The 25,622-nt window shown below is 42.3% G+C and overlaps 1 protein-coding gene across 1 annotated transcript; it reads right to left on the reverse strand.

Annotated features, from left to right (window-relative positions):
• Positions 1-2,593: 2,593 nt before the first annotated feature.
• Positions 2,594-13,479, reverse strand: LOC129712986 (protein NDNF-like). The gene is given in 5 exon segments (XM_055661820.1): positions 2,594-5,624; positions 5,626-6,124; positions 7,407-7,510; positions 8,379-8,578; positions 10,979-13,479. Coding segments are annotated over 5 exon segments (1,056 nt in total). The 5' UTR covers positions 11,021-13,479; the 3' UTR covers positions 2,594-5,413.
• Between the last annotated feature and the right edge of the window lie 12,143 nt (positions 13,480-25,622).

Genomic DNA, 25,622 nt, shown 5'->3' on the forward strand with positions numbered 1-25,622 from the left:
CTCTCCCTCCGAACCCCATTCTCCTGCCTTCTCCCCATAACCTCTGAGAATGTGCATAAGAGTTCTAGTTTGTGCGGGATCAATTATGAATGGATCTGCTCCTCATGAAGGCGGGCGATGCATGCTGTAAACTGATGACCATTAGGCCATTTAAGAAATATCAGTTTGCATACTTGAAGTCAAATGGTGGCACTTTAATAAACCGGATGTTCAGTTCAGCAGCCCTTGGAGCATGCATATGAGGAGTGGCTTATGACTTTTTGCTTCTGGTGTCATAAATTGAACATGGGCCATGGCTGGGTTAGGTCACGGAAGGTTGCTGTAAGGAAACTTTAGGCTGCGTGAAGTACTGGATGGTAGCCACATTTTGAGCACAATTATGCCCACATGCTTGAAGCTTTTAAAGAATAAGCAGTGAGTACTATACGTCAGTTTGACATTGGGAAGTGTGGTTTCCTGATGTAGAAATTATTCTGGAATAAGTACTTAAGCTTTCTCTAAGTCTGAATGCCTCCTCTAAGCCTGAACGCCTCAATTCTCAGTTTAGATCATTCTATGTAGTCACTCTGAAGGATTTCACTCTACTTTTTCCCCCTTTTTCTGATGAACATGTCCAACTGCCTTCTAGATTTTCAAGCATGGCTCTAGCCTGTAATCTCTACAGAGGCAGGCTGTTATCCATCCTACATGGTCTAAAACTTCCAGTGCCTGTGGTTTTATTCCATTGTCTGGTGATTGGATTGATATTAAATTATAGTAATTAGTTAAAAATAAAAATCCTGCGAAGCATGTTATGACTATACTCTCCGAACTGTTCATTGTTAGATGGTTTTGCCACCTGCCTTTTGTCCAGGCAAAACACAGTTATCAGACACATTCATTGTGGTGTTTTGGTCACTGATGGAATTCAGACTGGTATCGTGGAGGCTGATATAATGGAAAACCGTAAGGTTAACCTATAAACCTGCACATTGTGAGTGATTAATTCCCTTCTAGTATACTGATAATGGGTTAATTAATCTACAATCCCTGTTTTTCTATTCACAGAAACTGCATTTGCTGTTATTTTGATTTCCAAAGTGGACCTTTCCACTGTCAGTTCAGCTCCTTACAAGCAAGGGTGCAAAAGATGGTATCAACCCCCTGCCTGACTTTTGGGGCTATGTTAACTTTTTGATATTTTCTCATAACTTGTTTGAAACAGCAGAGTTAACTCTGAGCCTTTTCAAAGGCAGTTTGAAAGTAGTTGAAGGCCTGGAATCCTGCGCTGGCTAGGAGATTAGGTTTCCATTCCTTGGGCATTTATAAACCTCTTAGATTTTAATGACTTTCCTCATGGTCAGTTTACTGAGACCCATCTTCCTAAATTATTTTAAGAACTAAATTCTCATCCTCAACTTAGTTTGCGGTTTATTGGTCCTGGCTTTGAGACAAAACTATTAAACTACCAGATCCGTTATATGTTGCTTAAAAAAAGACGTCACTAGTGAAACATTAGCGGCATCATTCCTTTGATATACCAAGCAATGGTATCTTGGTTTGGAAGATAATGATACCAAGGTCAAATTTGAAGAAGGTAAGACAAGAACAAATTTCAATGTTACTATAGGAGTACATTGACATTTTCTAAAACAGTATGCGTTCTGCCCTTTGGGGATTGGGGGGGGGGAGGGGGGGGGGGGGGGTCACTCTCTGTCTCTGTAAACCACCATAGGCCTCCTTGGGATGATTGTACAATCCAACAATGGATAGTAATCTTGAGCCTAGCATCGCAAAACTGTTCACTGATAAAAAAAAGGTTCTCGCATCATTTGCCTGTTTAAAACCGCAGAGGTAGACTGGTTATTGGGTGTGTTTTTTGGTTTGTTTGGGAGCTGGAGTTTGGCCTAGTTTGGAGCCTTGGCTCTTTCTCAATCATCTTGAAGGCAGCACCAATTAGAAATTTGAGGCTGTTCTTGAGCTCTTAATCGCATCTGAGACTCGTGCTGGGAGAGCACGGCCAAGCTAACTATGGATACAAGATCTGCAGATGCTGGTTTACAAAAAAAGAGCATAGTGCAGGAGTAAGTGTGGAGAACATGGATAGGTGACGTTTCAGGTCTGGATCCAAAACGTCACCTATCCATGTTTCCAGACATGCTGACTGACCTACTGAGTTCCTCCAGCATTTTGTGTCTTTTACTGTTAAAACAATAGATGGGTGGCCTCTGCACTGGCTGTCACACCAAGATGTAACTTGAACATTGAGCATTCCACTGCTGTATCCGCCCACTCCCTCCATTATTTGCCTGGTATTCCATTCCCCTCCTTCCATTGATCAGTTATCTCTAGAGCGATGGTCACAATCGAGCAGCCTTCTCGTCCACTTCATTTCTCCATTTAAATGGAAGATTGCAAACAAGAGATTGGTGCTCCAGAGACGGAAACTCATCTGACATCCTTTAGTCTTTTCATCTTTCGCCTTTGTTTGTCAGTTACTCCACCCATGTGCCAATCTAAACCTTCCTTAGATTGATAATCCTGCCTCCACTTTTCATTTCCAGCTTTCTCTCCCCCTCACCCGACCCCCCCACCAACCCCACCATCAGTCTGAAGAAGGCTCCTGACCTGAAAAGTTGCCTATCCATTCTCTCCGCAAATGCTGCTGCGTCACAGCACCAGGGACCTGGGTTCAATCCTGACCTCGCCTGCTGTCTGTGTGGAGTTTGCCCGTTCTCCCTGTGACTGGATTTCCTATGGGTGTTCTTGTTTTCTCATATATCCCAAAGATGTGCAGGTTTATAGGTTAATTGGCCTCTGTAAATTGCCCCAAGTGTCCAAGGATTGGATGTGAAAGTGGGATAACAGACTAGTGTGAATGGGTGATCAATGGTGGGAGTGGAGTCTGGGCTGAAGGGCCTGTTCACGCTGTATCACGAAACTAAAGTTTCCTTACAGCAAGTTACAAGAAACTGGCTTCAAATTCTCAGCAGCTTGGTAAATCCAAGTTTGATTGGAGACCTGTTCCAAGCGACGAATCACTGAGTGGGAATTAGTCCATGCCAACTGTAGGGTTTGTAACTGTGTGAATGTACACTCAGTCACACTCAAACAGATTTTATTTTCCACAATTGATTGCTGTCTTTATCACTTACCATTGCAACTTCAGCGTAATTATTCACACTCCAGCTATTATTAATCACACCAGTTTAATTTGTTACACTTGACATTTAAATTCACTTGCAGTGAGATCTTCAGCTGCGTAGGGAGAATAACATGCAATTTTTCCAATTTCAGCTCCTAGATCCTAGAATGTGTGAAGATTCTGAAGAGGGGTTACTCTTGCAGTAGGTGTCGAGGCTTGGAGAGAGCTTAAAGTCTGGCAGCAATCTGCAAGCTAAATAGCCTTTTTCTGTCTAGTTCCCTCACACCCCGGAGTGCAAGTACAGTATCCTTCACCAGTGCTGCACTGGGTCATGTAGTTCCAGGCACAAACCCCTGGGAGGGGGAGATGTATTTCTAGTCGGAGAGCAGGGGAAACTGGAGAAGTGGGTCATTCGGTGGAATCTCCCAAACGTTTGCAGCTCACTGTGATTAATCCCATTGGACTTGTGTAGGAGCCATGAAATTTGTCCTCGGGAGAAACTGTATTGACTTATTAGTGTCTTGGAACATTCTAGTCTGTTGAAAAGCAGCCTGTAGAATTTTATTGAAATGCATATAAAAGGAAAAATTAATTATCGCTGCACCAAAATACTTAAAGCGGCTGCCCGTAACTACATAGCGACTCCACTCCACTGCACTGCGAGTTCAAAAGAACCATGCCGACCAATTTTTACTCGCGGAAAATTTTTCAACATGCTGAAAAAAAAACGCGACCTAGCTGAGGCCGCGAGTATTCGGGAACTTCCCTCGAGCATGAAGGAGAGTTCCAGTGACCTCATTGGACCTCCTCGGACCATGTGTCTAAACTGGCAGATTAGGTCACCGCAGTGGGACAGCCCCTATAGTCGAGCACTATCACCAAGATTTTCTTGTCTTTTATCACATAACTGACTGGGACATCACTGTGTGTGAAAACAAGTATTCATATTTCGTGCAATGGGGAAGCTGGAGTAGCTGAGGCACACTGCACAGAAGCAAGATCATTGCATGTGTAGATGGTGCAAGGTGATGGAGCATAAAATAATAATCCCAGGCATGGATTAGTTAGAACAAATGGCGTGTTTGTGTAAAATTACTGTTTTTCGAATCTGCTTGTGATCAAAATAACAGGCGTGTTTCCTTTATTAAAAGTGATGACACCGCAGTGAATTTGTTCACAAATCCTGAAATGGTTTTTATAAATGTTTGATTACTTTTATTAAATCGCAAAAGTTATATCGAGACAAATGCATAAATAGTTGATGATTTAACCATAGATTGAAATACAAGTCTTACTAACATTCATGAATTTTAAGGAATCAAGGGATATGGGGTAAAAACAGGAATGGGGTACTGATTTTAGATGATCAGCAATGGTCATATTGAATGGAGGTACTGGCTCGAAGGGCCGAATCGTCTACTCCTGAACCTATTTGTCTATGTATGGTTCTAAGCAAAATTGAACAGAATTGATAAATCTCCACGATGTGGGTTTCTAAAGTGGTCTGCCCCTGCTGCTCATCTGAGGCAAGGTCCTTTGTTCAATTATTGAACCCTCTGCTTGAGTGAGAGTTGGGTTGAAATGTTTTCCTCAAAAGCACAAAGTCCATGGTTTCTCAAAACCTAATTAAAAGGTTCCATTTAAAATCCCTGGTTCACTCTCATTCAATGCTGTTTGATACACTCCCACTCTATACACCGGCAACCACACAAACTTTTCAGGACAGCAAAAACAAATGTAACACAAGTTAGTTCAGTCAGACATCAAAGTCTTGCAACCTCAAAGAGAGACGCCAAGTGCTGGAGACGTTCAGTAGGTCAGGCAGCATCTCTGGAGAAATTGAATGGGTGACGTTTCTGGTTGGGACCCTTCTTCATGTAATCTCAAGCTGGGTTTCATGTAATGCTGGGAGATGTGACAATGTCTGGGGAGAGCCTCCTGCCCATTGGAATTGTTCCTATTTTGTCTGTGCCGTTACTTCAGAAGCACTTCATGAAAGGTCAACAGAAATACAAGAGTTTCTCTTCCTGTTCTTGTGTACTAATGAAAGTTCTCTATGCACACTTACTCCAGAAAACGTTACAGGTGTACTTGGAGGAAGCTGTAGAATTTGGCAAAAGGTGCAGGGAGGGTCCCACAATATAATTTGCAGACAGCGATGGTGTTTTTGATAACATGGCGGTGCAGTGTTGGTTGCATAATTGATTGCAACTTGCCAGAATGGTGCTGGCTCCCTCTATTTTCTTAGACAGACACCTGTAATAGTGTTTACCCTGAGGCTGGGTGAAGTTAACATGCCTTCCTTGTTTTTACCACCTTACTTTGGTATTTGACGGCATGACCCTTGTGCCCAATCACATAGATATCGAATAGGTAGGTGGTCCTTGCCTTCAGCCCTGTGACCTTCTGCACTGCTACTGCACGCTGAGCGTTGAGGTGGTGAAAATACTTGCAGCCCACATTCTCTGAAATGCTGCGCGTCTCGGGGCCAAGGCACCCATTTTTGTCTGTCCTTCTGGATGTAAACCTGGGCCATGATTCCTTCCTTCAAATCGAGAATGTATGGATCTGGCCACTGTAATGTGTTTGCAAAGGTGCCAATATAGGAAGAGCTAGTGTTGGCGAGGACATTAACAACAAACACATCAAAGTAGTAAAGGGAGTTGGGTTGCAAGTCCAATACTGAATAGATATTTCTGTTGCCGACACAGAGTTGTGTGACATCTATCTTTGCTTCCCTGGAGACTGGATGGCTAAGACTGGCATAGAGTTGAATATCTTCGGTTCTGGTGAGATGGATCTCCTGACCTCCAGAGTAGATGGTCACCACTGGCAGATCTGGCCAAAGTTCCACCTGGTTTTGGAGCTCCAGATTGTGCAAGGCCGAATGCGATGAAGCCCGCACGAATGTCTGCGCTGTGTTTCCCTTGTAGCTGAACAGGTCTCTCGTGGTAACCCGATCCCATTCAAGTGTCCCCGGCTTCTCAGAGCGATAAGTGCCTGAAATTCAGAAAAAAATCTATCAGGTGGCGAATCTGGAATTCATTGCCACAGAAGGCCATGGAGGCCAAGTCAATGGATATTTGTAAGGGAGAGATAGCTGGATTCTTGATTAGTATGGGTGTCAGGGGTTATGAGGAGAAGGCAGGAGAATGGGGCAAGGAGGGAGAGATAGATCAGCCATCATTGAATTGTGGAGTAGACTTAATGGGCCGAATGGCCTAATTCTGGTCCTATCACTTATGAATTTGAGCCACTACCCTGCCATTTTTTAACTGTATTGGGACTATAAATGTTGAGGAGCCAAGTGAGTTTAAATTCTGGTTAAATACAGTCTACTCAAAGTTCCACTTCAATCTGTAACCCAACATGTTCATCCATACAATGTGTTGGCTTTTCACTACCTTGAACAAGTGAACAGATCCATTACCTTACTGGTTGATACTTGACTATCCAAATCCCTTTCATTACGTTCCCGACTTACCAACACTCTCAATATTTATGCATTAAAATCTTAATATAAGCCAGTGTTTATGCACAAGTGGGGTTCCACTTTAGTGTCTCGTCCATATGATTCCATCTCTGATGGTCTACTCTCCCAGTGTCAGGCTAGATTTTTTTTCAACTCTAGTTTGGGCCTTGAACACGCAACATTCTTACTCGAAGGATGATTCATAGGAATAACTTTCACTATCATCAATTCCTGCTTCTGTTGAAAGAAATGAGATTGTTTGTGTGAATGATAAGATTATCTACAAAGAGAGACATCTTTCAGTGATTCCAGGCTGGAAATGTGAATGTCAGACATTCCCAGCATTACTGCAGTGACTAACAAGGCATTCTGGAATGACCTGAGTTGGGATGTGCAACAAATGAGATTTTATACTTGACTCCCACATCCCAAATCCTGCCATTTCTAATTCACGTTCTGGTTTGCACTCTTCCTTCGAAGATAGACATAGAAATCTGGAGTAACTCTGCGGGACAGGCAGCATCTCTGGAGAGAAGGAACTGGTGATGTTTCGGGTCGAGGCCCTTTTTCATACTCTTCTCTCGACTGGCATTTACTGAAACTGCTGTAGGAGTACATCATTATGTGGGGTACAGGGGAGATAATATATTAAACTGAGCAGGAAGAAGGATGAGTGAATATGTAATGAACTCAGATTTTAGTTGGGTGATTTGAATATTTATAGTGCATGTTGATGGGGGTAGTGAATGTACACATGATTGTCTTAGATAGACATTGAAGGTCTTAACCTGATGAAATAACAATCCTTACTGTGTGTTGGCCACTCTTGAACACTGACTCTCCACTCAAGGGCAGCGTCGCAAGGATTCACTCTGATGGAGAAAGGGCTCTTGTCCTTCACCTGGAAGTAATGCCTGTGGAGAGAAGAGTACAGACCAGGACATGAATTGGAAATGGCAGTAAGTGCAACAACTGGTTGAGTTAGTACCTTGAAGATGGTGGTGAACTGCCTCCTTGAATAGCCATGACTCTTCTGGTACAGATATTTTGACAGGACTGTTGAAAAGAAAATCTAAGAATTTGGGCTCAGTGACATTGAAGAAAAGATGATGTAATCCTGAGTCCATGATGGGCAACTTAAAAGTTGAAGTGGTGGTGTTCTCAACCACCCAGTGGCTTGGTATCCTTGTTGATAGAAGCCATAGGTTTGGAAAGTGTTTCAGAACAAGTGAGTGACTGTACTAAATTGTGTGGATGGTGATTGCTGGGGAGTGCCAATGATGCAGGGAATGAATGTTTGTGTGATAGAAGAGGCATTAAGTCAGTGGGCTGCTTTCTTCTGGAAGGTGTCAGGTTTTTTAGATTGTCAGCCACAGGAGAGGGCCACCACCTCTCATTGCCCATGGCTGTGCGGGAGCTGATGTCTATACTGAGTATGCAAAGGTCATTGTGGCTGGCCACCACATTGGTCCTCCTGTATATGTTGAGCAGTGTGAACATCAATATGACCAAAGTAATGAAGTTGAATGCAATGTTTGATGGCTACTAAATAGATTAAACTCAGAAACGGGAAAATAACACTTAGAGAAAAATACACAGCATGCAAAATCAAATAGTTGTGAACATCTTGCTGTTGTCTAATTCTTGTTTAGGTCATCTGATCAGGGCTTCTGATTGCTTCTCCAGTTGAAAACCATGTTGAATATCTGCAAAGCTTGCATCTTCACTGTAGCCCGCCACCTACAATGGGTTACTATCTAAACAAGCCTGTACAGTGCTTACCTCTGAGGCAGGTCTCTGAAGAGGAAGATGGTTATTTCTGTGCCATCTGGCAAGAGTGGGGAGTAGTTGTACATGGCTTCATTGGTGACCCACTCCCACCTCTGTTGCTGGGCAAAGACTGGCCTTTGACCGTGGCACAGGCAGACAAGGTGAAGGAGAAGTTGCCAAAGTATCTGCGAGACCAACATTTCCACCAGCAGCTGTAAATTGAAGTGGAACAAACTTCACTTGTATCCAAGTCCATATTAGTTAGATTAAAAAAAGGCTTTTGGACACCACCAGATGTTCCAAGCACATCTCAATGCCCTGGTGAAGCAATGAAATAACATTTAATAGCAGTCCCAGTTATATTAGCATGTTACCTTCAGGAATAACACAACCCATTGGAAGATAATCGGATTACTTTTCTGCCCTGTGTTCACTTGGTCTGTTATGGAATTCCACACAAACCATCCCGTATGCTGTTTCCAACATCAGGTGCTAGCATGCTTGAAGGGCTGAATAGGATTCTGCTTAGAGCCTTGTTCTTTACATTATGTGGAGAGTGAGGTCAGGGTAATGTTTCTTCAACATTTAATCTCAAATACTCATTGAGCTATACACACTGATCTGCTTTGTAGTAAATGCCTACTATGTTCTGTGTGCTGAAGCAAAGCAAGAATTTCATTGTCCTATCAAGGACACATGACAATAAACTCACTTGACTTGACTTGAGCATTTGACACATTTGAAACCAACAACATGTTTGTATGTATGTGCTTGGAGTTCAGCTGAGATCCTCTTTGTCCCTCAGGACCAAGAATAACTTGCTATAGTTTAGAGACGCAGTGTGGAAACAAGCCCGTCGGTCCACCGAGTCTGTGCCAACCAGCGATCTCCGTACACTAGTTTTATCCTACAGACTAGGGAGATTTTGCAGGTCAATTAGCCTACAAACCTGCACGTCTTCGGAATATGGGAGGAAACCGGAGCACCCGGAGGAAACCCACAGTCACAGGGAGAACGTATAAACTTCGTACAGACAGCACCCGTAGTTAGGATCAGCTCTGGGTCTCTGGCACTCTAAGGCAATAAGTCTACTTCCCTGTGAGTGTATCGTTTCAATGTGGATTGGCTGTTGTATATCAGCCACCACAGAGCAGTGTTGTGGTTCAATGACAGGAAGGTCCAAGACAATTGTAAACCATGTGCGTGGGGAGCTGTGTGTTAGCACGAGCATTCTCCGTCTTTGTACATATTCACAGGTACAGGATTTTGCCCACAGGCCTTTCTGTGGACCCTCCCCTTGCCACCACAACTCGAAGCTCAGTCGCTCAACACTTTTCGCTCAACCTCCCCCCTTTTCCTTCCCTGTCAGGGTGGCGCAATAACGCTTAATGCTGCTGCCTCGCAGCTCCAGTGAGGCAGGTTCGATTCTGACATCTGGTGCTGTTTGTGTGGAGTTCCCACGTTCATCATGTGGCCCCGTGTATTTCCCCCTGGGTCCTCTAGTTTCCTCCCGCACCCATGTGAGTTGACAGGTTAATTGGCCACTCACTGCAAGTTGCACCTTGTGTGTCTAAATGATAGAAAATAGAGGCAGTAGATGGGGTCTGTGTAAATGGGTGCTCGATATGCTCAGAGATTGTGGTGGGTAAGTGTGAGTTCCCTGTGTTCCCACCCCCACATCTCTCCAGCTGATAGCCATTTTATTTCACCAAAAGGGAAGCTGCCTACAGATTACTGGATGCCCAAGTGCTGCCTGAAGGCCAAACCCTGCAACTTTCCCCAGGCAGCAGATCCTGGTTTCCTGGGATCTGTGGAGAAGTTGGTTCTGACGCACCATCTCAGAGACAATGGTGAAAGCTTGTTAGACCTCCAAACTCAGTATACAATGTGACCCCGAATTCATAGGACTGTGTCTTCTACATTCCTGAAGGCACTACCTTCTGATCCCATTCACATATTTCAGAAATCAAGGATTTCATTGTCAAATCTTTCCAAACCCAGTGAGCATTCTCCCTCTCTAACCTCATCAGAAACCCCTGCACTCAGTCAATTCGCACTCACTCTCAAGATCAGTGGAAATTCGGGAATATATCTTATTAAATGAGCAGATCGTCAAATTGTCAGCCAGGGTTAATTTATTCCCTTTGGGAAAACTATGCTTTAAAAAAAAAAACCCATTGTTCAATACTCTGTTACCCACTTGTGCAGAAAGCTTTAAGGAAATTGCCCTGAAACCATTCACAACTCAAAACACGGAGCAGTCACACAAGAAACACAGGCACATACACAAAGACACAGACATACAAAATGCAGCTGTGTGTATTCAACATGCAAACAGAAATATTACTTTGGCAATTCCACCAGATCAAGGTTTAACAAACACATGTAGATATAGGCACATACATAACATAACACACATACACAAATTACACCCAGGTAACACTAAAACATCTGGAGTGTTGTAACAAAGACTTAGAGACAGCAACAAGATGGAATGATTAGCACCAAGTATTCCCTTTGAGTCCAGGAGGTGCAATTAATTAATCTTGCAAAGTTACTGAAACATTTCACAAAAGATGTTTTCTACAACAAGGCAATTGTGATCACTCTACCTGTGTGTTGCGCTTGGGTCCGATAGTCCTCTTTTCCTCCATGATCAAATCTCTCAAATTCTTTCAGACTGGTTTGCTCTGACAGAAAGCTGTGACTGTCGTCGTACCCCAATTTTCGTTTAAATTCTGTCGCTGGGGCTCTGTACTTAATAGAGGCAGCAAGAGTGATGAAATGCACGCACAGCCTTAATCCCACTGGGACTGAGATTTGCTGGTGATGCAGCTGATGGTTCTGAGAGAATCGGTGCAAAACAGGGTCCAATGCACATCTATCCAATTATACACAGCACTGCCCTGACATCACAGCAATTCACAGTCAAGGGACATCCCATCTGTCGGGGTGCTCTATAATAGCAGGCAATTCCCAGAGGAGAAGACCGCAAGGAACAGGAATGTTATGAATGCTAAACCGATTGTTGTGTAGAGAAGGCAAACACTGAATCAATAAGGTTAAGAGGCAGGGAAGGAATAAAGATTTTTTTTGAGTTTAAATTAAAATGGGCAGAATATTCTATTTATAAATTTCTTGTGGAGCTACAGATTTATGAAATGCACAATCTGTTGTATTGTTCTTGGTATAATAGCCTTTTATTTCAGTGTAAATTAAATTTGCAAAAAAATGTGAAAATGATCTTTGGACAAATATTTTGAAGGGCACTTGATCTGAGTACAATGACATCTGTGAGAGATTTTGCAAAGGACTTAACTCCCAAACAGGATTTTTCTCTTTTTACTTTGATGCTGTTTAAACCTGCCATCTGCTTTCCCCTTTATTAACATTCATGAGAAGCAATTAATTCGCAAGCTCAGCGGATACTTCAGGACAATGCACTGTTAGCGAGGGGGTAATGTGGGATCACGACACTATCAGAAGGGTCTTATTGAGAGAGCACAACATTGTCAGGCAAAGCAGAGGGACCACTGCACTGCTGAAGAGGCAACACTGAGGCAGTGTCACACTGCCAGGGCATTGAGTGAGAGAGCGCCCCACTTCTGTTGAAGCAGAACTGAGGAACATGTGCATTGTTGAGGAGGTGGGGGCAGCATTCAGAACACCATTGTTATAGAGAGCAAGAACTTGGGGACAGTCACAGTCTTGGAGTGTCAATGCTGTTTGTTGCATTATTGGAAAAGCAGTTTTTAAGGAAAACTGAAAGACAAATGGCAGTACAGACACTATCATACTCCGATGAATAGGTCACAAGCATTGCAGCACTGACAGAGGGACAGTATTGAGCATTGCATTGTTAGACTGAGTGAGTTGTCTGAGGGGGCAGTATAGAGAGTGCCTGAACTGTTGATGAGTGTTCCTTGGGAAATGTCACCTTGTTGGCGAGCTATATGGAGTGGTGCATTGTGAAAAGGATTATCCTATGAATAACATTCAATCCAGTCAAACCCTTGTCAGTTTTGGTACTTCAACGTGACGTTAAGAATGTTAAAAGACAAGTCGACTGAAAATTTACCTTGGTGGTGGTTGCCAATATTGTCCAAAGGAAATTGGCTGAATTATTTCCCAAACCAACACAAAGCCCTGAGCTGTATGACATCTGAAGCAACTAGAGACATTCATACCAAGTCTTTTTGTTTTATATTTCATCTACTCAGTGAGATGGTATGTACCAAATTGTCTAGACAAAACCATTAATATTAAGCTGTACAATATTCAATCAATAAATGTGGAGCAGGATTCCTTTTGCAGGTGGGAGTCTATTTTTATTGGGATAAAGTTTGCCCAAAAATAATAACAGAGACGTGCATTCCAAGCAGGTTATGCACTCGCATCTGATCTTGTTCCAGTGGAAAATAAATCACAATCGGGGAAATTGATCGGTGAGGAATTCTTGTCCACTGTTTGCACAGCTGCTGACACATTCACCTCCATCCATCAAAACCTCTGCTCTCAACTTTACAGATCCTTTATTTCTAATTTCTTCCAGGAACGAGCGAGTGGAGATCTATTTCTATCAAGGAATGATTGCAGAATCTGTGACGATGAGGCTGAAAATGCAAACAAGAAATCAAGGTTTTAGTTCAGATGAAACTAACTGACATTTTTTTCTCCATCCTAAGTCAATAGTACATTTGTCCAAGAGCTGCTGAATTTGCCTGTTTAAGGTTCGTATGTTTAAATGTCAGTCAATGCTTTTTACAATGCCTGAGTTTGGAATCTAATTCCAATCTACGCAGTCTCTGGGAATATTTAGTTATGCATTGATTTACTCTGAATTGGCATCTCCTATTGGTTTGTGAAGATTTATTACCACATTTTCAGAGGCAATCAAGGACAGCAATAGTGCGAGCCTTGTCAGCAGCACGCTCATATTTAAACTTGGTTTCAGCACAGAACAGTCCATTCATGCTCTCCCATTGCACAAGTTTGCTAACACTCGCAGTTCTATTCAACTCTTTCTCGCATGCACTGCTGAGTTACACATGTATTTCTTTGGTAGACAAAAAAGCTGGAGAAACTCAGCGGGTGAGGCAGCATCTACGGAGCAAAGGAATAAGCGATGTTTTGGATCATGATCCTTGTCCAAAAGTCTAAAGAAGGGTCTCGACCCAAAACGTCGCCTAGCCCTTCGCTCCATAGGTGCTGCCTCACCCGCTGAGTTTCTCCAGCATTTTTGTCTACCTTGATTTTTCCAGCATCTGCAGTTCTTTCTGAAAAAAATATTTGTTTAGTTCACATGGTTTTATTACATAGGTCTGCTCAGAATTGTATATTCCACATTGCAGAATAGACAATAGACAATAGGTGCAGGAGTAGGCCATTCGGCCCTTTGAGCCAGCACCGCCATTCAATGTGATCATGGCTGATCACTCACACAGACTACTAATAGACACAGTGCTCCATCGACCTGAACATAAATGTGTTTATTTTGGTTTCATACAGTCCTTTCACACTTCCACTGTTTTCATTCGCGATAGTCTGTTATCCACTGGAACAATCTAGTTTTGCAGCAGATATTTTTTTTTCCATGCTGGTCACAACTCCACTCCTTTTACCTACCAATGACAATAAACCTGCAGCCCATCAATGACGGGGCAATTATTCAGCAGCGGCTGAATGTTGCAATGTCCAGTATCACCACCAGGCTCTCTCCCCCCCCATAAGAAACAGAAGCTGTGTGATAAACTAACCCGACTAGTTATCAAGCTTTTAATTTCTTCCTGCTCACTGACCACTTCCCCCAGTGATTCATGTTATCACTGTCTTTCAGTGAGTCGGTCTCTGCTTTCTGATCTTTTCCCCAACATGTTATGCAATCAACAGTCTGATGAATCCAAATACTTGCAAAGTTGGTCTAATCCAGCTCGAGTACAGGTTGCTGATTAAACTTCACCTAACACCATAAGTACAAGCTTCCTTCCTGACTACAATATGAAAAATAACCAAGGAAAATCCAGTCTGGGGCAGCCCAGTACACATCCAGTGTATTTAAAGCATGTAATGCAAGAAAATAGACTTAATGTGAAATCCTCTAAAGATGTACAGAAAGGAACTGCAGGTGCTGGTTTATATCGAGGATCGACACAAAGTGCTGGAGTATCTCAGCGGGTCAGGCAGCATCTATGAAGGGATCATCAGATGACATTTTGGGTCAGGACACATCTTCAGACTGACCCACTGAGTTCCTCCAGCACTTTGTGATTTTCTCTCTTACACGGGTCAACAATGGTCACAGTATTAACAATTGTACATCAGCATTCATATTCCCTTGTGGGACGGAGAAGTGAATATTGTGCCTGTGTCTAACCTATACAACTGTTTGCCCCACACTCTTCCTCAACCCCACCAATAACCTTCAGACTGGGATAAAGACCCTGGCCTCTCAACTAGAGGCATCTGTCACTCAGCACTCTCGGGGGGGGGGTTGAATCTCAGCCGTGGGATACTGATTGGCAGTGGCTCCCCAGAGAGGCAAAGGCTGGGGATTCTGGCTCACAACAGCACAGCGAGGCATCTGCTTCACTGGCTAACAGGTGGCAGGTTAGCCAGCTCATCTATCTGGTCATTGCCAACTAGAATGAAGGAAAATAGTAGCAGTTACCTCCACAACAGTTGTCAGCAGGTTGAACAATCTGGCCCTTAAGCAACCACTGCAGGTCGACATACTGGGCTTGGAACACTGGGGATAACTCTCGTTCTACATAAAGAATGCTAGGAGTCTTCAATTCCTACCTTAGGAAACAAATTAAATTTCGAGACATGGCAGCACACTCCACCGGCATTGCCAACCTAAACATTCGTGCTACCGATCCTGAAGTGGGACTTGAACACATGACTCTCCGTCTATCAATTAGTGATTGAACTTCATTAAAACACTAGACAATATAATTGCATACACACCCATTCATATAATCCCCACAGGCAATTTCAGAAGCTTATCCTCACTCACAAGCATACTGACTGAAATAAAGGCCTGTCAGTGTTTAATAATAGGAAATCAATTTATTTGCATTTTTGCAAGCTCTGTATACCTACATTCTTTCAGTCTTGCTTATGAATAATTGTGTGTGGTTTAATTGCTGACAGCATCATTGAGCGAGGGTAAAAGCATGACTAACTCTTCACACATAGATTCTGTGCTTTTTAAATTGAAATATACTGAGGAAATTGCCAGCCACTGACCTGTGAAACATGAGCTAATAAATGACACCCTCATGTATTACAGAAGCTAGTTTTTATGACACTCCAGTGTATGCTCTTTAACAGAGCTATCCAATTAGATCCTCTCTCCCTGCCCTTTCCCTAGAGTCAGCACATTTCCTTTTTCATGTGTGCATCCACGTATCATTAAATACATTATATTCTAGATCACAACAATTCACTGCAAGACAAGATTTCTCTTCCCTCTCCAGTTCTTAATTTATTAATTCTTAAATATCTTTTGTTTTATTGTCTGGCTTCTTGTCTACATTGCACTGAAAGCAATTTTCCCCATTTCGTGAATAAGACTAAAAAATGTATATATTTTTTTAAAAGCTAAAAGGCAGATGGGAGTATAAAGCAACACCAGTAAAATCAAATGAACCTGTTCCAAGCGGGAAGAAGGGCTGAGATAACGGAACTGTACAATAGATTAGACAATAGGAAATGGAAAGATGTAACATATATCATGTTATTGGAGCATGCAGGACGTTTGAAGCAATGATGCCGCAGGAAACTATAAATGCAACAATATTGATTAAAAACCTGTAACCAGATTTACATGGGAATAGGGGTGGGATAATTAAGGAGGAAGGCAGTGTGACAGGCTGCTGGAGAGAGAGATATGTATAAAAATGCTTTGAAAGGAAACCGATAGGAAGGAACAGATTCTCAAAAACTGAAAAGGAATCTGCTGTTAACTATGAGGTGGTTGAATAGCAAGATAAGTGCAGGAGGTCGAGACATTTGGTTTAGATTTAGTTTAGAGATACAATGTGGAAATGGGTCCTTCGGCCCACCAAGTTCATGCACACTGGTTCTATCCAACCCACTAGGGGCAATTTACAGAAGCCAATTAACCTACAAACCCGCACGTCTTTGGAATGTGGGAGGATACCAGAGCACCCGGTAAAAATGCACCTGGTAACAGGGTGAACTTACAAACTCCATACAGACAGCACCCATAGTCAGGACCGAACACAGGTGTTTGGTGCTACAAGTCAGCAATTCTACTGCTGCATCACTGTGCTGCCCCAAAGAAAAGTAAAACGGGGAGACGTTTCTTGTTGATTTCTATAGTGTACTGTTCTGTGCCTTTTTTTTCTTTTTCTTTTTTAGGTGTTTGGTGCTGCAAGGCAGCAATTCTACTGCTGCATCACTGTGCTGCCCCAAAGAAAAGTAAAACATTATTAACAAGAATAAAACACTGGAGTTGCTTAGCTTGTCAGGCAGCAACAGCGGAGGGAAATGTGCATTAACATTTTAGGTTGATGACCTTTCAACAAAACATTTGAGATACCAAATTACAGAGACAGATATTGAGATAAAGACACCAATTTGAGGAAAAAACAGCTGGTTTTGAAAACGCTCCGGCAACAACAGCCCATTAGATTGCCACAACTTATTGAGAAGGAAGAACTTTCATATTTTTACATTAATCAAAATATTAAGAATATGTTAATCTATTCACAGAGGCCCACAGCTCTGAATCGTAAAATTGAACAATATTAGTTCACGCTAATACTAATACTAATATTGGGTGAATCCTAGTTGTCACTTCCTTGTGGTACCAGAGGTCACTGCAATGTATCGATCTTTCAGATGAGACATTGCACCTGCTATATTGCACAAGTGTCTTGCATCAGATCACTTCACTTGGATTACACTTCATAAGCACTTTCTTATCTGTAAAATATTCAAGGCTTGAATGAACAATTTGAGCTGAAGCTCCACTTCTGAACACCAGAGGGTGCTCCAGGATAGATTTCTGCTGTCCACTTGTTTCTATGTAGATTCAGACATTGTCGGCAGTAACCTGTTGGGAAATGCCAGCAGTTCTCTGCCAAAGCTCTGTACAAGTCAGGTTATTGTGTGAAAGCTGTTGTTGCAAACTTGTTCGTTGTTCTTCAGTGGCAGTTTCCAGGCAGCCTGAATCCAGCAGTGAGGTGAGAGCTTATTGGAGTTCCCCAGTGCAGTGGGATATCTGTCCACTATAGCAGCCAAACAGAGAAACAGCAGACCCATTAATTTATACGAAGGGCATTGGCCGCAAGAAATATGTTTCTATTTTTAAAGTATTTTATATCACATATTTAAAATATATCCATTGCTTCCTTAGTGTTTAGTGTTGTTTGGATCTATACATAGACCCATTCCATCATATAATGGGATTACATCATGCAAGGCCATCATTTGAGGTCAGGAAAAATACTACTTACTACACAGGTCAGCAGTGTGCTCAAGAGAGCCTGAAAGCAGAGAGTGCCGTGAGGTTGGAATCGGCAAATATAATGGACAAGATCACCAAGCCTGCGCTTGGTCTTGCCAAGTGTTCCAGATGTCAACAAAATAGAGAGAATACAGAGGAGATTTACTAGAATGTTGCCTGGGGTTCAACAACTAAGTTACAGAGATAGGTTGAATAAGTTAGGTCTTTATTCTCTGGAGCGCAGAAGGTTAAGGGGGGACTTGATAGAGGTCTTTAAAATGATGAGAGGGATAGACAGAGTTGATGTGGACAAGCTTTTCCCTTTGAGAATAGGGAAGATTCAAACAAGAGGATATGACTTCAGAATTAAGGGACAGAAGTTTAGGGGTAATATGAGGGGGAACTTCGTTACTCAGAGAGTGGTAGCGGTGTGGAATGAGCTTCCAGTGGAAGTGGTGGAGGCAGGTTCGTTGGTATCATTTAAAAATAAATTGGATAGGCATATGGATGAGAAGGGAATGGAGGGTTATGGTATGAGTGCAGGTAGGTGGGACTAAGAGAAAAAAAAAGCTGTTCGGCACGGACTTGTAGGGCTGAGATGGCCTGTTTCCATGCTGTAATTGTTATATGGTTATATGGTTTATATGTCGGCTCCTGTATATTGGCGAAACCAAATGCAGGCTCGGCGATCGTTTTACTGTACACTTTCGCTCAGTCCACCTAAACCTACCTTGTCTCCCGGTTGCTCAGCACTTTAACTCCCCCTTCCATTTCCAATCTGACCTTTCTGTCCTGGGCCCCCTCCATTGTCAGGGTGAGGCCCAGCGCATATGGAGGAACAGCACCTTGTATGTTGATGAGGTAGCTTACACCCCAGTGGTCTGAACATTGACTTCTCTAACTTCAAGTAGCGCTTGCTTTCCCTCTCTCTCCATCCCCTCCACCTTCCCAGTTCTCCAGTTCTCCCACAAGTCTTACTATCTTCGACTACATTTTATCTCTGTACCACCCACTGCCCTGACATTAGTCTCAAGAAGGGTCTCGACCAAAAATGCCACTCATTCCTTCTCTCCATACATGCTGCCTGACCCGCTGAGTTACTCCAGCATTTTGTGTCAATCTTAGAATGAAAAGATGGCAGACTCAAAGATCCTTTTGAAAATCTTTGAATGCACCGTCAAGGAATAAGGTGAGAAGGGGTGTTATAGAAAGCTGAGGGACACCATTTTCACGTAAAGGGTGGTGGATATTTGGATCGAGCTGTCAGAGGAGGTATTTGAGGCATGTACTATAATTTAAAGGACATTTGGACAGGTACATAAATAGTGGAGGGATATGGGGAGATGGGACTAATGTCGATGGGGGATTTTGGTCAGCATTGGCAAGTTGGGTCAAAGGGTCTGTTTCCAGCAGATCAGACAGCAAGTCTGGAGAAAATGGATATGTGTAGTTTCAGATCAGGACCCTTCTTCAGACCTAGAAGAAAGGGTCCACACCCAAAACGTTACCTATCCATTTTCTCCAGAGCTGCAGCCTGACCTGATGGGTTACTCCAGCATTTTGTGTCTGTCTATGTGCAGCCAGATATTTAATTTGATATTATGATTCGCATCGTGAGCCAAGGTGCCTGTTGTTCCAAAACACAAATAAGAGCATGCCAGTTATAACGTTGGAGAATTATGTTTGGAAATAAAGGCTGTTTGAAGGAGAATTGTAATTGGAGAGAAGAGATCATGCTTTAAGCCTTCAGTAGTGGGTGTAACCAGTGAAACTCTGTGAGAGGTGGAGTGCTTGCACGATCTCCAAAGTGCCTTGTTATTATATAAACTGCCCACTGTTGTTGTTATATAGGCGGTGATAAGCACAACAGATGTTTTTGCCATTATCAGCGGTAGAATGAAAGCATCCTTTAAATCTCTTAATTAATTTGTGGCACTTCTGGAATTATGGTTTGATAGGATAATGTCCATTTTGTGAAAGGTCAAATGTACATGATGCAGGTGAATAATTAATTATTATTCGTCTCCAATTGCCCTTGGGAAGGTGTTCGTGATTCACCTGGAATGGAGCTAGTCTGCATGGTCATGGTGTTCCCAGTGCTATAAGGAAATGAGCTCTTGCATTTAGACCTAATGATGATGGAGTTGCAGTGTGTTTGCAAGTTGAAACAGCATATGATTTGAATAGAATGGTATCCCCATTCATCCACTTGCCTTTATAAACAAGGATATGAACTATATCTGAGCAATTCATCGTTGTTCATCAAACATCCTCTTCAAGGCTGTGCTCCAGACATCTGTCCTTGCTATTGTGGGGAAGTAAATGAAACATATACCTTGGAGGTGAGGTCACAGAGTGATTTCAGGCCAGGTTTTCTTAGTGGACCCACTGAGTACCCAGCAGCCAATCAGTGTACTGTAGCGATGCCTGCTAGCGCATGCAGATATCGAACCCGGCGTTCGGAAGCCACGGTCATGTGACTCAGGCGAACCTGTTGTTTTTGTGCAGTTTTTCCCTTGCGCATATCAGTTCAGCGCTGACCACCGTTGTGGGCAGACGTGTCTGATAAGCCTGTATGCTGCAACTTGAACTTTCGAATAAAGATCTGTTGAAAACTCCAGTAGTCGTTTCGCAGACCACTAAAGTACCATTATAATTCTCTGAGATTAGCATTATGTCTCAATTTTTGTCTACGAATAGTTCCCTTTGCTGAGTGATGTACAGTATTGAGCTGACAGACTCTTTGCACTTTGTGAATACGTTGGTTATGCCCTGCGCCCATATTTGATTTTCCACTCCAACTCTCTTACTGATGTGAATTGACAGAACTGGGTTTGGAGTGCAGGCAGCAAAAAAACCAGCAAGCAGTAAAGATGAATGGAACAAACCCTTCTTTCTCAGCAGTGATGAAGAAATGCAGAGAGATGTTGTGCTCCTGAGGCGGGTATGTTCTGAATCTTAAATCTAATTAACATAGGGTACAGTTCAATAGTCAAGAGTGTTTTATTATCATATGGCCCAGATAGAACAATGACATTCTTACTTGCAGCAGCACAACGGAATATGTAAACATAGTACACTGTAAACAATATAATAAATGAGAAAAATACAGTTCAGTGTGTGTATACATACCCACCCATGTACAGGCACTCGCTCGCACACGCACACACATGCACTCATGCACGCACACATCCACACACACACACACACGTACACGTAAAAGAAAATCCGATAATAGTGCAATAATAGTGTGTGTGTAGTTCAGAGCCTATTTGGAGGTTGTGGTGTTTAATAGCCTAATGGCTGCAGGGAAGAAGCTGTTCTCACATTCACCTTCACAGAGCTGATGCACATGAGTAGGTTTTAGTTTATTATACCAAAGTACAGTACAGCTTTGTTTTGCATGCTCTCCAATCAAATCAGAAAATACTATACATAAATACAATCAAGCCAAACCCAAGTTGGTGTGCTTGTACATCAGTCACTGAAAGTAAACATGCAGGTACAGCAGGCAGTGAAGAAAGCTAATGGCATGTTGGCCTTCATTCCGAGTGGATTTGAGTTTAGGAGCAATACAATACAATACAATACAATTTATTTGTCACTTGAACCTCATAGAGGCTCAAGTGAAATGTTGTTTCTGCAGTCATACATACAAGAAAAAAAGACCCAAGACACAACACAATTTACACAGACATCCATCACAGCGCATCTCCACCTCGCTGTGATGGAAGGCAAAAAAAACGTATCTCTCCCCTGCACTTCCCTCTCCCCCCGATGTCAGAGTGAAAGTCAGAGCCCACGGCGGGCGATAACAATTGTCCCGCGGCCATTAACGCTGCGCGGGTGATGCAAGGCTGCGCTCCGGGTCTTGTGAATTGATGTGAATTGACAGAACTGGGTTTGGAGTGCAGGCAGCAAAAAAAACAGCAACAATAAAGATGAACGGAACAAACCCTTCTTTTTCAGCAGTGATGAAGAAATGCAAAGAGATGTTGTGCTCCTGAGGCGGGTATGTTCTGAATCTTAAATCCAATTAACATAGGGTACAGTTCAATAGTCAAGAGTGTTTTATTATCATATGGCCCAGATAGAACAATGACATTCTTACTTGCAGCAGCACAACGGAATATGTAATTCCAGGCAAGGAGGTCCTACTGCAGTTGTACAGGACCCTGGTGAGACTGCACCTGGAGTATTGTGTGCAATTTTGGTCTCCTAATTTGAGGAAGGACATTATTGCTATTGAGGGAGTGCAGCATAAGTTCACCAGGTTAATTCCTGGGATGGTGGGACTGACATACGATGAAAGAATGGGTCGAATTGGCTTGTATTCACTGGAATTTAGAAGGATGAGAGAAGATCTTATAAAAACATACAACATTCTTAAAGGATCGGACAGGCTATACGCAGGAAAAATGTTCCTCATGTTGGCGGATTCCAGAACCAGAGGTCGCAGTTTAAGAATAAGGGGTAGGCCATTTAGGACTGAGATGAGGAAAAACCTCTTCACCCAGAGAGTTGTGAATCTGTGGAATTCTCTGCCACAGAAAGCAGTGGAGGCCAATTCATTGGATGTTTTCAAGAGAGAGTTTAGATTTAGCTAAGGGCTAAAGGAATCAAGGGATATGGGGGGGAAAAGCAGGAACGGGGGGTACTGATTTTAGATGATCAGCCATGATTATATTGAATGGCGGTGCTGGCTCGAAGAGCTGAATGGCCTACTCCTTCAACTATTTTTCTATGTTTTTTCTATAATAAGCAGTGAAAGGGAAAAATACAGTTCAGATATAGTCCTTGGCATTATAGTGCATCAGTGCAGCATATAGCCTGGTTGTTATCTCCATCTGTCCCCAGGGATCAAGAATGACTGGCTCCCATTCTAGTTCAGATAGATGAAGCCAGTATGGAAACCATCAACTTTTCCGCAGGAAGCGTAGGAGATGCTTGATGGAGTAGGCATGTGGATAGTTTCATGTGGTGCGCTCCTTCCACTGATTATGAAAGTGTATATGTCCCTAACTTCAACCCAAACATTCCTTTGTCATTTTGGCCAGTGTTGCATCCCAAAGATGAAAGGGAATGTTTCATTTTGTTCAAAAAGCATTTGCACTGTCCAGTGGGTAGTCTCTCGTGACAGAGCTTGGAATAGAGTACCTGTTTCCAATGTATGGTGTTGGGCGCGTGAAGAAGATGGCTTGCTCATGCAACTGACAAACCAGGGCTTCTGTGCAAGACATGTTATCCATGAGATTGAAGAGAATGCATTAGTGGCATTGTTCCAGTGCATTGAGGTGCCTGAAGTGGGGTAATCCAGATCTCAGAAGGAGGGCTGAAATCAATGCTTCCACATAGATCATTAATTTATACTGTGGCTTGATTTTATGCTGTGGTTTGATATCTCCGTTCACATAGAGATAGCTCCTGAGATATAAGAAGAATGTATTAAAACGTGTGTGTGTTTTAATTCTTGGGCTTTTGGTGAATCATTTCCATTCTTCACCTGAGAGAACTGTGGCCTCTACATTTCTCTCAGGTGAAGAATGTAAAAGATCCACCACCTGCTGTGAAGATATTTCTTTTCATCAATGTCTGGAATGAATGTAGAACAGGACTACAAAGGAAAATAATCTCTGAACCACACTGTCTGTGACAACCATGATGCCAAATTAAATCAACTCAATTTCAGGCCGCTTAATTTTTTGTTATTTTCATTGACTTCTCTGACATCGATGTACACTATTCCCAATGCAACTTTCTCATTTAGCATGTCTTAAAAAATGTTCACTGCTGCTTTGGAAAAATTATTTGGAATTAACTTCTCCTTTGCTGAGTCTATCATTTCTCAAGTTCCCCTTTAGTACCTACATCGTTATTATAAATCTTTTCTTTTAATTAGATTTGATCTTATCCGTGACATTCTGAAACAGTTACTTATGAAATATAATTATTGACAGAGCCGCTACAGTTCAGTCAGGTTTTATTTTAGATAAGCATTCTGTTGTTGACATATATGCTTTCTGCTTCGATATAAAGTGCTAATTCATGGTCATTATCCCAAAGGTGCACACCTCCACTTAGATCTCTGGTTTGATCTTGTTCATTCCTCGATCAAATGAGGCAACATATCGTCCTCTGTAGATAAAAATGCTGGAGAAACTCCTCTGTATGCCTACCAATTTTAAGGAAGAATCTGAGCACATTTTGGTGTCCATTCCCTTCTTTCTACTTTTTAAACAGTCTTGATTAACATTTCTCAAGTAATGCCACTAATCACTGTTAATCCTCTGTCCCACTTAGGCGATTTTTTAGGCGACTACAGGCGACTAGGCTGTCGCCACATGGTCGCTGGCAAAGATACTACAGCAAAAGTCGCGGGGTGTCGCCTGTATGGTCGTGAATAGTCTCCTCAGTCGCCCAAAGAATCGTTGCGTTTTTCTGGTTTTTGAAATTTCGATGGATTTTTAAATGTTCAAAACATTTCGGCGACAGTTGGCTCGACACCAATGAGCGTAGATTGACTTCTCCTGACGTAGGTGCTGCCGTAGGTTGTCGCCAGGATGACGTAGGTTGTCGCCAGTGCTGACCGTTTCTTTTGTTGTTAACATATGATTCTATTTCAAATTTTATGTCAAAGGGCAGTCCAGTCGCCGTTTTTTTGGCGACCTGCTACAACTATGACAGTCGCCGGCAGTCGCCTAAAAATAGCCTAAGTGGGACAGGCCCATTACTCTCCTGGAAATTTAGAGGGAAAAATAAAGCTTATTGGAACTGAAAGAAAAGGTGACACTGTGCTCAATCAATATAAACACGTCTAATTGATCAATGGTAGCTTTAAAAGAATAACTATAATAACTATGAAAGTAAAACCTTTGGAACTGCAAAATCTCTGGATACTGAAAAAAAATTAATCAGTCTCCCCATCTCTTGAAAGCTCATAAAGAAAACTCATACACTGTAGCTTGCAGTAGTTGATACACGCTACAGGAGAACAAATCTAGGTATCATATTCCACATTCATTATCCTCAAGCTGATATTATCTTCTAGGCCTCAATGTTTCTTTCATACACCCTCTAATGCTCAACTCTTCCACCACTGGTCACGTGTACAAGGGTTCACTTTAATTGCATTGTTGGCCTCAGAATAAACAAACACAAGAAGTTGCCAAAACACATCCCATTAAGATGACTCACAATGCTGGAAACATAATGCAGTCACAATGCAATGATTAATTTGCAATCGGCCATCAGGTTTAGGATCTTGAAGGAGACACTGTCAGTTGCTGCAGTCTTTACTCTAAGATCTTTGGTCTTTACAGGCCTATTCACATGGTTAGTTGTTCACTTTCCACAAACAACATCTTCATTTTTACCATTTTGATTATTTTAAAACACCCATTGATTTTGTTCAATAATTATCGATTAAATGCACTACAGAAGTTAAGACAAGTGATTAAGGGAGCAAATTCTCCTTGTGATAGTTTAGTGCCTGGGAGCTGTTTGTAACCCAAACAATTTGTAAGCTGAACATGGTGCTGCCTAGCAATATTTTTAAATAAAAGCATTGGCCAACCAATAGTAATGTACAGCAAATGGTTTAACTCAATTCGGTTTGCAAGTTGAATTCCCCCACAATTGAAAATACCAGTCGCCGTTTTTTTCGTTTTTTTTCCTTTTTCCTTCCGCCACAATATTTAAAATGTAAAAGAATGTGATTCTATTCCATTCTGTTTGTAGTTTGTTTGTTTTTTTGCACAATGTCCGCGAGCATTGCCACTTTT

This window comes from Leucoraja erinacea, chromosome 34 (genome assembly GCF_028641065.1).
Source record: "Leucoraja erinacea ecotype New England chromosome 34, Leri_hhj_1, whole genome shotgun sequence".
NCBI classification, from domain to species: Eukaryota; Metazoa; Chordata; class Chondrichthyes; order Rajiformes; family Rajidae; genus Leucoraja; species Leucoraja erinaceus.